Genomic DNA, 12640 nt, shown 5'->3' on the forward strand with positions numbered 1-12640 from the left:
CCATACTATTGTCGTTATTATTAAATGCCGCTCTCTTTTGCTGCTAACAATACCCTTTCAATGGAATCTTTTGTTGGATCTTCAGAATCATTTGTAATTCTTCATCTTGTTCTATTATTTATTTAGGAAAATCTTAGTAGGTTTTTGCAATTAATTAAGGAAATATTGAACTTTGATTTTTTGCAAAATGGAGGAAACCTTTTAACTGGTTTTTTTCCGGCTCTATCAAAGTTGACTTTTAATGTTTTTGTGACAATATTTTCTTATTAAAAAGTTAATTTTCAAAATTTCTATTTCTATTGAAAAGTAGATTTGGTTAGCTTTCCAACAATACATAATAACCCACACTTCATTGGATTAAATCATCTTAGCAGAACGCATCAAAAAAACCTTCAATGAGGTAAAACCGATTTATAGGTAGTTATAGTAGGTAGTTTTTGCATTTAGAGTTCTACTAAGTATTTGACAAATCTGAATAAATTTTCTTTTCTACTAAATTCTGTTTTAAAATGTTCCTAAGTGACAAGGGTATACATTTTTGGTTCTAAAGTTTTTCAGTAACTAAGGTTACCAAACTTTAGTTAATAAACTTTTTGATTGTTAAAATCATTGCATGTAACACGGTAAAAAAAAAAAATTATTAGGCTAAGATATCAAAAGGTATAGAACAAAAGAAATAGCAAAAAGTAAAAATTAAAAAAACCTGTCGGTTCCACTATCATCTAAGTTACTTTGCAAACTGTTAATAATATAACACAGCCAATTACTGCTTCCTTCTTTAATACAGTTTGTTAGAAATTTAGAACAGGTATTACCTTTTTACCAGCAGTTGATCTTTTTACCCCTTTTTCCAAATTTGACCAATAATAAGTATATCATAAATTAAAAAAAAAATAAAAAAATTTTAGAAAAAATAAAAAAGAAATTTTTATCAAAAGAATTAAAAAACCCTCATGATCGACTTGGTATAAAGAGAATTGGTATGAACTATACAAACTCAATGAAGTTAAAAATTACTTAACAGTTTCAGAAAAAAAATATATTATCAAATTTCTTTTGATGAGTGGACTTCAGGTGGAACTAGAAGATATTTGTGTTTTAATGTGAATTGTTTTGATAAACGCCACTATGGTCTTGGAATGATAAAAATAAATGGTTTCAGAAAGATTTGTTATCCTTGCTACTGACAATTTGAATGGATCTGGATTAAACTTGATTGACAATATTCTTGGATGTGTTACTGATGGTACATCAGTTATGACAAAAACGGGGCGAGAAATAGGAGTTAGAATTCTTTGCAGTATGTGATACTCTTTATAAGAAAAAAAGTTTAGCAATCAAAACAAATCGAGAAGAACTAATCAGTAATGAAGATAATGAAAATGAAGAAGCTGACTCTGATCCTGATAGTAATGGGGACAATTAAGTAACAGCTCTGCTGATGGGGAATGATAGGGAAAAAACCTAAGCCTCTTACGGATTTAAAAAGAAAAATCGAATTCTCTAATTAGTATGTTGAAACAGTTCTTGGAATTAAAACAACGCTTTTTTGGAAATATCCGGAACAGGTTTGATCTTATCTTACCATATAAGAACATAATTAATGGGAATAGAAAATTTGATCAAAAAAATGTAAATGATAAAATCATTTTTTTTACAATAAAATATAAGAGAGGAATACTAATATAGGTCAAAATATATTTACTGTTGTCTTTAAGAAGATTAATGAAAGAAGAAATTATATGATAAAATTTAAATGACTATCAAATCTACAGACAAAGAAGAAAAGCTAATAAAAGCTGAGCAATTAAGAAATGACAAAAAGTTGTCATTTTTCAATTGCTTCATAGCTTGTCAATTAAAAAAATTATTCCACTAAAGAAGGTGTTGTTATAGATTTCCAAAAATGGCAATGCCATATTTAATGAATGATGTTTTTTTTACAAAAGCCAGCACTGGACCTTCAACCTGACCCCATACGAGATAAGATGTAATCACCCTAATAAGCAAAAAAATTTCTTTACTTGGATAAAAAAAGTTGCCAAGCACAGCAGCCAAAAAACTTGCTGTGATCAAAATGGAGCATATTGAGTTTCTTAATAAAAATTGAGTTGATTCAGATGAATGAAAATATGAAAAGAGGAAATTTATATTGGAATACAATGAGGTGGCTTAAACACAAACTTAACGAAAAAATACTTAATAGGATTTTGTATAAAATATCATTAGACTTTTGGTGCTAAAAGAGGTCTATAATAGATTTCATAAATAAGAAGTTTGTAAAAGGTAAAAAATTACGTTCCACATGTTTCAAATTTTACGTTGTAAAATTTTATACTTAAACCAATGAACACAGACAGTTATATTTATTGGTTCAAGTATTCAACAATGAATAATTATCTAAATAAAAAATAAAAGAGCTTAGGTCCAAAAATCAAGTTTTTAGCTCTTTTAGCACCAAACAACAGAGAAAAACAAACAACACACACCTATCCAAAAATGGTCCCAACCTCAATTTTGAGGACCAAAAAAACGACCGATGGGGCATTAATCTGTAAGGTCTCAGATATTACCAGATGTAAAAATTAAAATCTAATCTCTATAGCCAAAGGAGAAAAACACATTTAAAGTTTATAGCATTTTGCGCAACTCTTCGCACTTGGAGCCCCGTCGTAAATCTGTTTTGTTTTTTTTTCACTTTTGGGTTATGGAGTTTTTAAAAAATATCAAAAACTCTTCACATATATGTGTTGGCTATAACCTGACAAAAAATCAGCTCTTTAACACTTGTGGTTTGTGTATAGGGACCTAAAGTATAGGGTATGACACTAAAAGCCTCTTTAAAAAGAGACAACGGATGCTTTACGTTTTTATTTTAACCTTATTATTGACTATGGAAGTTTCAAAATTTAATAGAATGAAGCCTTGGCATTTATCTTTCAGGCAAAAAAAATAGAAGCAAGATATCTTTTATCTGTGCAAAGATATAGCTCTTAAAGTAGGAATCTCGCCTTTGAAAAAACGGCCAAAATATAGCAGCTTTTTGTGGTTTTTATGCTTTTTAAAGATTCAAAGTTACATCAAGTAACTAATTTAGTAACAACATCATGTGACTATTGGATATGGGATTCTATGGTTGTTAGACTTCACATTTGTGTGTACTTTGTCTGCAAAAAGAGTGCTTTTTTTGTCCAAGTTTGTATAAAATATGGGGAAGAAAACACATAGCTAGAGGCATTTTTTCTAATTATTCTGAATTTAAAACACATAAAAACCTCTTTATATTTTAGTTGTTAAACCCACAGGTTTGCTTTGTTGTTTTTGTTTAAAATGAGTGAACAAATATTGGAAATATACACAATAATGGTAACTTTTTTTAATTTAAAAAAGAAATATATCTTTACTGAAATAGGTTTTAACAAGATATTAAACATATGAAAATCCCATTTAAACTTAAACTCCCATTGTAAAAACACATACAGATTTCCTTTAAAAAAATTACTTTATTGTGGTGTTTTGATGTTTATTACTTTTTCTTCAAATTGCTCTTGAGATTTTTTTATTTAGTACTTGCAAAATAAGATATATACTTCTGATTAATTTTTTGTAAACTTATGATATTTTATGAAAATATAAATAAATTGATACAGTGTATAATATAAACAAAAATTTTAGACAAGAACGAAATTCTAGAAATCACTGTTTAACTGTTTAAAAAAAAAGAGTTATTTAAAAAATCTAATTTAAAGATGCTTGCTGTTATAGTCAATAACACATTTCAGTAACTGGCCTTCATAACCAGGGTGATCAGGGTTTCTTTTGTACCTAGCCCATTGAGCACTGAAGATTGAATGTAAGGCTTCTGTTGATTGCTCACTAAAAATCCCCAATGCTGTACCCTTTAGAGCAATAAATTCAAGAACATGGTAGAACACTGCATGGGCTTTTGGGGTGACTGAAATTGGGAGTTGAAGATATGAATTCTTAAAGTCTTTGATATGTTGAACATATTCAGTATTTAATGTCCTTCCAAAACAGGAGCTAACAACACTCTTAAAATGTTGGAATGTTTTCACAAAACCAAGCATATGGTCTGCCTTTTCTCTTTTAATGATTCTTTGCAAAACATTCGTACTCTTCAAAAGCTTATGACAATCATTCCCAACAAACTCTCCACCATGATAAGGTTGTAATTTCAATTTAAGAAGTAATGGCCAATCTTTGCCTTTAGGCCATATCTTTAGCATTGATTTGTAAAGATGATTTATAATTCCAAGGAGAAGGTGAAGTTCCATTGGGGGAATAAACTCAATAACTTGTTTGACATCTTCTTGATCAAACAATGGGTTATGAACAACATTATGAAAATCCTTTGCACACATTTTTCCTTTCTCTTTCTCAATGAATGCTTTGTATTGCATCCTAATGGATTTGAAGTTTCTTGGAGTTCCCTGTTCTTTGAGGTCACTAGATTTAATATCACACCAACAGCAAGGGTGTTTGCTTGAGTGAGACTGAATGCCACAGATGATATTGGCTAACTTCATGTCACATGCAATAAAGAAAGGCACATCAATTTTCCCAAATAAACTTAAAATTTTTTTGACATTTTCATAAGTTTCTGAAACATTTTCAGCAACAGCAACAAGTAGCTGGCGCTTGGCACTTGTTTCTTTCCCATGTTCTACAGCCAGTAAGCTTTTGTCATTTGAGGCTGAACTTATTTTGACATTTTGACATCCACCATTGGAGATAACACTCAAGCTGAACTTGAGGAAAGTTCCTCCACCATCAATACCTAGTTTGATGAGAGGCGGTGAAGTGATTGCTCTAACTCTGAGAATTGTGTTATAAAAATCCCCTAAACTCTTGCAGTGAACAACCTTTGCCAAATAATCAGTTTTTGTTGATGGCCTTGTAAGTGAGATTTTGGAAAGTTTGAATAAACTTTCAACTTTTCGACCAGCCATTGTAAAGTTTTCCCTAAATTTTGTTTCAACAATTTTTGAATTTGTAGTCTTGTTTAATGTTACAGCCAGTTCTTACATCTTTTTATTTGAAAGACCATTATTGATTTGAATTTGAACCATGTCCAAAGTATTTAGAGAAGTTCTTGATATGCACTGAGCTCTGGAGGGATCTGGAGTGATTGTTAGAGCTCTACCTCTTTCTCTGCTCAACCTAATAGTGCCCTGTGGAGAATCTTCTCCACAGGGCACTATTATATCAGAACTGCTGAAATATCAGAACTGCTGATATCAGAACTGCTGAAAAAATTGCGTCCTCTGTAATAACTCAAAAGGTATCTACCTTTTGAGTTATTACAGAGGACGCAATTTTTTCAGCAGTTCTGGAATCAGTTGCTACCATTTTCTTTAAGTTTTCAAACTTGGTGGCTTGTGAACAGTTATGTGTTATTCCTCTTTTGACTGCACTGAGACAGTTTGAGCATAGTTTATCAAAACTACTTGATGATTCTTTCAAATCTTGATCGGTTGAAAAAGAGAGCTTTGTAGAATGTCCTTTTAGTTGGCCAACCTGGCAAATTAAACAATTACAAGAATCAAATCCTCTGGTCTGTGGTCTAATAATCACTTTGTTAAAGTCATGTAGCTTGGGAAGAGGCAAGTTTCTATCTCCTTTGCCATGCTTTTGTACCATTGCTCTGCAGGAATAACATATCCCCAATGGAACTCTATCATCCTTAAAATCAATGGAATTTCCAGAAAAAATACCTAGTATTCTTTTCTTGTTGAAATCAGAAATATGTCTGTCACATTTTGAAAAACAAAAGAAGCATACAGATTGCCGACAATCTTAATGAGTTTTTCTTTTATATGGCATTTCAGTGCTTAAAAAACTGATCTTTGAAAAAAAGTTTCAGTACAAGCTTGTGTTGATAACAAATCTTTTTAGTTGTTTAGACTGTTGACTGCTTAAATGTTATTACTTTGATGTTGTGGCTTTTCCCGGAAATAAGAAACATTTGTTTACACATTTTTAAATAGTCGAAAAAAACTTGGCCAAAGCAATAAAAGATTTTAAGAAATACATTTTTTTTCTTCAATACAAGAAAAAAAGCACAACAAGGTTATACATATTTGATTTAAATAAAAAAAACTTGATTCTAGCATTTACTTTGAAATTATTTTATAAATTACCAATTAATTTTGAATTTACAATTCTAAAGTAATTTTTACAATATGAAAAAAAGTTTTTATTATATCCAATATTTGTTCACTCATTTTAAACAAAAACAACAAAGCAAACCTGTGGGTTTAACAACTAAAATATAAAGAGGTTTTTATGTGTTTTAAATTCAGAATAATTAGAAAAAATGCCTCTAGCTATGTGTTTTCTTCCCCATATTTTATACAAACTTGGACAAAAAAAGCACTCTTTTTGCAGACAAAGTACACACAAATGTGAAGTCTAACAACCATAGAATCCCATATCCAATAGTCACATGATGTTGTTACTAAATTAGTTACTTGATGTAACTTTGAATCTTTAAAAAGCATAAAAACCACAAAAAGCTGCTATATTTTGGCCGTTTTTTCAAAGGCGAGATTCCTACTTTAAGAGCTATATCTTTGCACAGATAAAAGATATCTTGCTTCTATTTTTTTTGCCTGAAAGATAAATGCCAAGGCTTCATTCTATTAAATTTTGAAACTTCCATAGTCAATAATAAGGTTAAAATAAAAACGTAAAGCATCCGTTGTCTCTTTTTAAAGAGGCTTTTAGTGTCATACCCTATACTTTAGGTCCCTATACACAAACCACAAGTGTTAAAGAGCTGATTTTTTGTCAGGTTATAGCCAACACATATATGTGAAGAGTTTTTGATATTTTTTAAAAACTCCATAACCCAAAAGTGAAAAAAAAACAAAACAGATTTACGACGGGGCTCCAAGTGCGAAGAGTTGCGCAAAATGCTATAAACTTTAAATGTGTTTTTCTCCTTTGGCTATAGAGATTAGATTTTAATTTTTACATCTGGTAATATCTGAGACCTTACAGATTAATGCCCCATCGGTCGTTTTTTTGGTCCTCAAAATTGAGGTTGGGACCATTTTTGGATAGGTGTGAACAGAGATTCAATACTTAAGAGAACTGGGCAGTTTTTGAAAAAAAAAAACTACAATTTTTTCACCTAAAAGGAAATGTTTAACATTTTCAATATTCAATATTAAAATATATTCAAAAAATATTTTAACAAAAAATATTTCAATACTTTGAAGTTATTTACTGTATTATAAATTATGTTTTTGTAAAACTAAAAAAAAAAAAATTAAATAAATAATCAAAATACATATTAATTAAAAAACATTTATATTTTAACGAGTGATAAATATAAGAAGTTCTAACAATCATTTCTAATCTTACTCATCAGGATGTTGATAACATCAATTGTTGATAATAAAGATGTTACCAATTTCTAAAAACCTGGCTTTAATTGGAATTAAAATCTTTAGAGGTATTAATGTAGACTGGTTAACAAATAAAGACACCATTTAACTAAAGATAATAACAGTGATACATCCATGAATCCTCTTCAGAGTATGCGAGAATGATAAAAATAATACTTACTAGCGTCTACATTGGTATTTTAACAAGAAGGGTCTGGAAACAACATTTAACATTTGGATGCTGAAATCAACAACAAAAGAAGTAATTGGAATCAGGACTCCAGAAAACACATTCTTTTAGTATTTCTGAATAATTATTTATAATTGATGACGTTATAATAACCTCTTCAGCTTTTAAATGTAAAACCAGTTTCGTTACAATAATGTTGAATACCATTGAACCTAATTCACCAAAAACCTGTTTCTCTGTCAACAATTACTTGATTTTATTTGAATTGAGAAGTCTTGTAAATGTTAACAACTTTTCCCTTCTCCATGCTTAACAGCATACCGGCTGTGTAATGTATAAATCCCCTTCCCCTCTCGCATTCCCTCTCAAATGGCTTTAGTTTTAAATAAACTCCCTAAAAAACCTAAAGTTTTTGTTTTTGCTTTTGTTTTTTTTGTTTGTTTGTTTGTTTTTCTTAGTTCTTATTTAAAAATGTTTTAAAAAAAAAAAAAAAAAAAAAACTTATATAATTTTTGATTTTCAACATCTATCATTAATATTCATGGAAGTTAAAGTACGGAAATTAAATTGAATTTTGTAAATATTTTCGCTATGTCATTTTTTTTTTCCAATGTAATAAATGTAGTCCCAAGAGTTTTCTGTGGTATTTAAACATAAAACTTTGAGTTTCTTTGCATGCAATTATCATGAAACTAAGTTTTAATCTTCGAGTAAACTAACATTTAATCTGGCAAAATATCATTAAATTTAAAAGAAATTCTTTTAGCGCTTGGCAAGTGAGCAGCGCCAAAGTAATTAATGTATGAATATCAGTCCGTCCATTAAATCTTGAGATTTTTAGTTTTAATGCCGCAGAATGTGACTTGGTGAACATAAATTTTTATCGGAAAATTAAACATTGAACCACATCACTAATAGCTATATAAAAAAAAAATACAATTAAGGTAAGTAGTTGAGCGGCAATAAATGCATCCTCATGACCATAAATTTTTAATGACGTTAATAGTCACAAATGTTTAATCAGTCTAACCCCTATGTTAAATCAAAGACTAGCAACGTTCAAATTTTTTTGATAACTTATAATTTGAAACTTATTTTGTGATCTGACAAGGAAATCAGTGACCATTGGTATACTGTAGTCTAAAGTACTCAATTATTTACATAACTCTTTGCATAAGCATTCTCTAAACTTACGAGAATGCTTTCCATGTCGTAGTTCTATTTTGAAATTCAAATGAAACATTTTTTAAAAATTTAATTTATCTTATATCCACCATTTTTCTTATGTTATCACTATATTACATTAACACTTCATTAGTTTTTTTTATTCTTCTAAATTTATCTAATATTTAAGAATCCTATATGTGTGCCATCTTTAATTCATGATAAAAAAAAAAAGGGAATATTTAGGAACTTTTAATGAAGAAAATGTCACGCAATAACAAGATACTCTAAACTGCACGTTTATTGTAGTTAAGTTTGAGAATAAGTACCTTTTGCTCCAAGGTATTATGACAGTAGCGTCCTAAGGTACTACAGTAACATTTGTTGAAAGAAGTAAAACAAACAAACAAAAAAAAAAAAAACAAGAGAAAAACGAATGTTGGTAGAACTGTTTGTAGAAATAAAATAAAAAATTTAAGCAACTGTTAAAAGATAAAATCGTTGTTTTGTAATAATAATATAGAAACACAAGTTTTAAACACTATTTATATTTTCGTATATAATTTTTTTCTAATATATTTAATCTTCGTGTAGCTATTGTATATAATTTATAAAAGCATTAATTTATATATTTGAATTTTAGGGAGAACTTCTTTAAAAGACTTAAATAACAAATCACTAGAAATTACGAGAAATTCCCGAATATAAAAAAAAATTCCCAGATACAAAAGGATTTATAAGTGGACTTATGTGTGCGTAGGCGATATAAAAACATTCTTTAAGAAAGATTTCGTTGTTATATTTTCCATTCCATTCCTCTATTTTTGCTTTAGATACGGTTAGCTTACAAACTTAGTCAACCGTATCTAAATGCTTATTATCAAGACTTTATAGGTTTTCACAAAGCTCTGAACTTTTCTCTGTATTATCATTTCACGCTGGTCTCAATAATTGAGTTTTTAATTATCTGAATTTGGTAAACCATATAAAAATTGTTTGCATAAATAAAAATGGTGGTCAAAAATTATTTGCATAAACAACAATGGTGGTCAATTAGTAAAGAAGTCATGCTTCTCATTTAAACTTTCATTTTTTGATTTTTTTATTAGGTTTTTTCTGCCCGATATGAGCACAATAAAAAATTTTTTAATGTCAAATTAGGACTGTTATGTGTTTCCATTTTCAATTTGCAAACATATTCAATATTGTTAAATACATTTTCAGGTATAACTCAATGTATCAGGAAGGTAATATTTTAATGTTTCCTGTTAACTTCATCTTATTTCCATATCGTAATAAAAAGTTTTGTGGTAGTTTTCCTAAAAAAAACATAAGTCATTTCCATTTGCTAATTGGAAATAATCAAAACCGCATTGAAATGACTGTCAAAAAAAAAAGCACGTTACTGCCAACACGTTTTAAAAAATCCTTAGTAAATGTCGAAAAAACCACTTTATAAAACAAAAGCGTTGTTTTATATAGTGGTTTTTCGAGATTTACAGTATAGCTGTAAATCCTTAAAAAGCTATATATAATTTTCTTCATTTTTTTCTTTTCCGTAGTTAAAATTGCCACTTGTTTTCAAAACCTGCCATAACTTATACTTTTACAATAATTGATAAATTTAATGACTATTATCTTAGGAATTAAGAATAAAATTGAGATCTATTTGACTTTTATTTCCGAAAACGAAATTCAAAAAACTGTTTTTGGAAAAAAAGTTAGAACAAAAAAAAAAGAATCATTAAGTTTTCATTTTTATTTGACTTTTGAGAATTCTTTATTTACTTTCAGAACAACTTGTTTACGTCTTCATACACTTTTTTAAAATTTTTTTTTCTTTCGCCTTCTCTCTCCCTTTCAACTATACCTCTCTCACTCTCTTCCCTCATCCTCAATCTCTCTACTTTGTAGAGACAAACAACAACAAAAAAGTCTAACAAAAATTATCTGGCTATTTTGCTAACTGAAAACTTAATTTTAACGCGTTAATATAGTAAAATATCCCATCAAAAATTGCGCGATTGAGTCATGCCGCCCACTAAGTCAGTTTTGACACAATGGAATGTTAGATAACTTTGGTTATAATTAGGAAAGGAAACTATCAAGCTTCTGAATGGAAGCTTTTAGAAGATTCCAAATATCGAGACTTAATGTTAAATGTATTAAATCAAATTAATTCAAAGCAAATAAGTTTACTGTATACCCTTACTCTAATGTTCGTTTCAACGATGACCTTGGCTATAAAAAACTATGAACTATATATGGCTAAGACTTTCTAAAGGTCTTTCACACAAAATGTTGTAAACGTTAAAGCCAAGTAAACAATTTATGGAAAACGAAGCAAAGCAAGAAGTTTAACAGCAATATCTTTATCGTAGCGTTATCCGTTGAAAAGAATTCATAATCAACTACATCATTAGTTTTATTGGCCCAATATTTTAAATGATGCACGCAAAACCGCTCATTATTTTGATTTGGAAATGCTTTAATGACTGCTGAACTTGAATTTCTTGGATCGTTTGTTTTAAAAGAAGACAGGTCTGTTGATGGATAAACTTTCAGATTAATTAAAAAGTCTTAAACATATTATAGTGGGTTATTTAGTGGACCTTATTTCGTAATAGTATTTTTTCAATATGGGGGATGCTTGTTCGTTTTTGTTGCACACAGTGGTTGTAACAACCTATGTTATAAGTACTGGCGCTAATTTCGGTGCTATTTTTGGTTATTCTTGGTGGAAAAATCAAATGGGTTCAAGTTCTTCCTTATTCACAGAAGAAATTGGAATAGTCCGGAGTTGTTTCAGTTCATCAGTTCTTCAACAAAGTTGTTATTATCGTGAGGACATTTTAAAATTCGGATTTCTAAAAAACAATCAAGGTAATTCTAGCCAAAGGTTGAAGTAATGTAATGTTAAATAACCTGCATACATGGGACAAGTTGTTCATGTAAGACGCAACCATCTTTCAATACCATTCTCTTCCTTCTCTTCTTTCCACTTCTTTATTATAATTAAGGAATGTTTCTAATGAGATTTCAGTTTTGGAATTGTTCACGACAGAAATTGCAAAAAAAAAAAATACATGTTCTCATAGGATTCATGATTTAACTTTAGATGTTTGCCTATTAATTTAGATTTGATTCCTGATATAATTGTTGTGTTGTTCATTTTGGCATCGACATTTGTGTGTATTGCGTTATTTGTGAGTTTGGTTTTATGTTTAAAACGTAGAAAAAGAAAAACATGGCGCATTGGGACCGTAGTAATGGCTACTCTGTGTCTGTTTGGATGTATGTTATAATTTTATTAACATGTATATTCACTGAATCAGTTTATTTACTTTACGTTGAACAGTTTTAAAAACTAAAAGTAGTATTTTGGAGTTATTCTTTTTTTCTATAATAGCTTTATGCAACTTTGGTGGTGCGGTATATGCTCATTTGGCATCTAATAACTTATCAGGATATGCAATGAGTTGGACTTTTGTATTAGCTTGGGTAGCAGCAGGAGTACAATTAATAGGAGTTTTTGTAACTTACACATTGCTGTGTTTTCCGCCCAAGTGCCAAGATGGAGGAATTGTTACCATAAGATATGACAATTCACAAAAAATTCAAAGTAAGCCAGGTGGCAACGCTTTTCCAAAAAAAAATGAGAAAATGGAACGTAGCATGAGTTATCAGGGAATTTTCGATTATCAGACAGAGAATTTAAAGGGAAAAAAGTAGCTCGAGTTTAAAGCGCACTGCTTAACTTTGTTGATGCAAAACTTTCTTGCATATTTAATTGTTTAATTTATAGAAAGCAACATTTAAAAAAGTTTTTGCGTTACCCTTTACACCATTTCAGATTGTTAAAATCATCTATTCA

The 12640-nt window shown here is 29.5% G+C and overlaps 1 protein-coding gene across 3 annotated transcripts; it reads left to right on the forward strand.

Annotated features, from left to right (window-relative positions):
• The first annotated feature begins 10840 nt into the window (after positions 1-10840).
• Positions 10841-12640, forward strand: LOC145185700 (uncharacterized). 3 transcript variants are annotated; one of them, XM_090099144.1, is made up of 3 exons: positions 10842-11307; positions 11905-12060; positions 12176-12640. In XM_090099144.1, exons 2-3 carry the CDS (start codon positions 12036-12038, stop codon positions 12496-12498), a joined length of 348 nt encoding a protein of 115 aa, XP_089955270.1. In that variant the 5' UTR covers positions 10842-11307; positions 11905-12035; the 3' UTR covers positions 12499-12640. The 3 variants fall into 3 exon arrangements, with proteins under 3 accessions (XP_089955269.1, XP_089955270.1, XP_089955268.1); XM_090099142.1 differs by having other exon boundaries at positions 10843-11649; XM_090099143.1 differs by lacking the exon at positions 11905-12060 and having other exon boundaries at positions 10841-11649.

The sequence above is a fragment of the Hydra viridissima genome, unplaced genomic scaffold (genome assembly GCF_058129835.1).
Source record: "Hydra viridissima isolate aposymbiotic clone 2 unplaced genomic scaffold, HvirCarnegie_v1 scaffold_9, whole genome shotgun sequence".
In the NCBI taxonomy this organism is placed as follows: domain Eukaryota; kingdom Metazoa; phylum Cnidaria; class Hydrozoa; order Anthoathecata; family Hydridae; genus Hydra; species Hydra viridissima.

What these genes read in the sequence shown, in the direction of transcription:
- LOC145185700 (XM_090099142.1), top strand. Translation starts at nt 11,406, where the DNA reads ATGGGGGATGCTTGTTCGTTTTTGTTGCACACAGTGGTTGTAACAACC. An exon ending in ATTTCTAAAAAACAATCAAG is followed by an intron (nt 11,650 to 11,904) that starts GTAATTCTAGCC and finishes CTATTAATTTAG; the next exon opens with ATTTGATTCCTGATATAATT. An exon ending in TACTCTGTGTCTGTTTGGAT is followed by an intron (nt 12,061 to 12,175) that starts GTATGTTATAAT and finishes TTTCTATAATAG; the next exon opens with CTTTATGCAACTTTGGTGGT.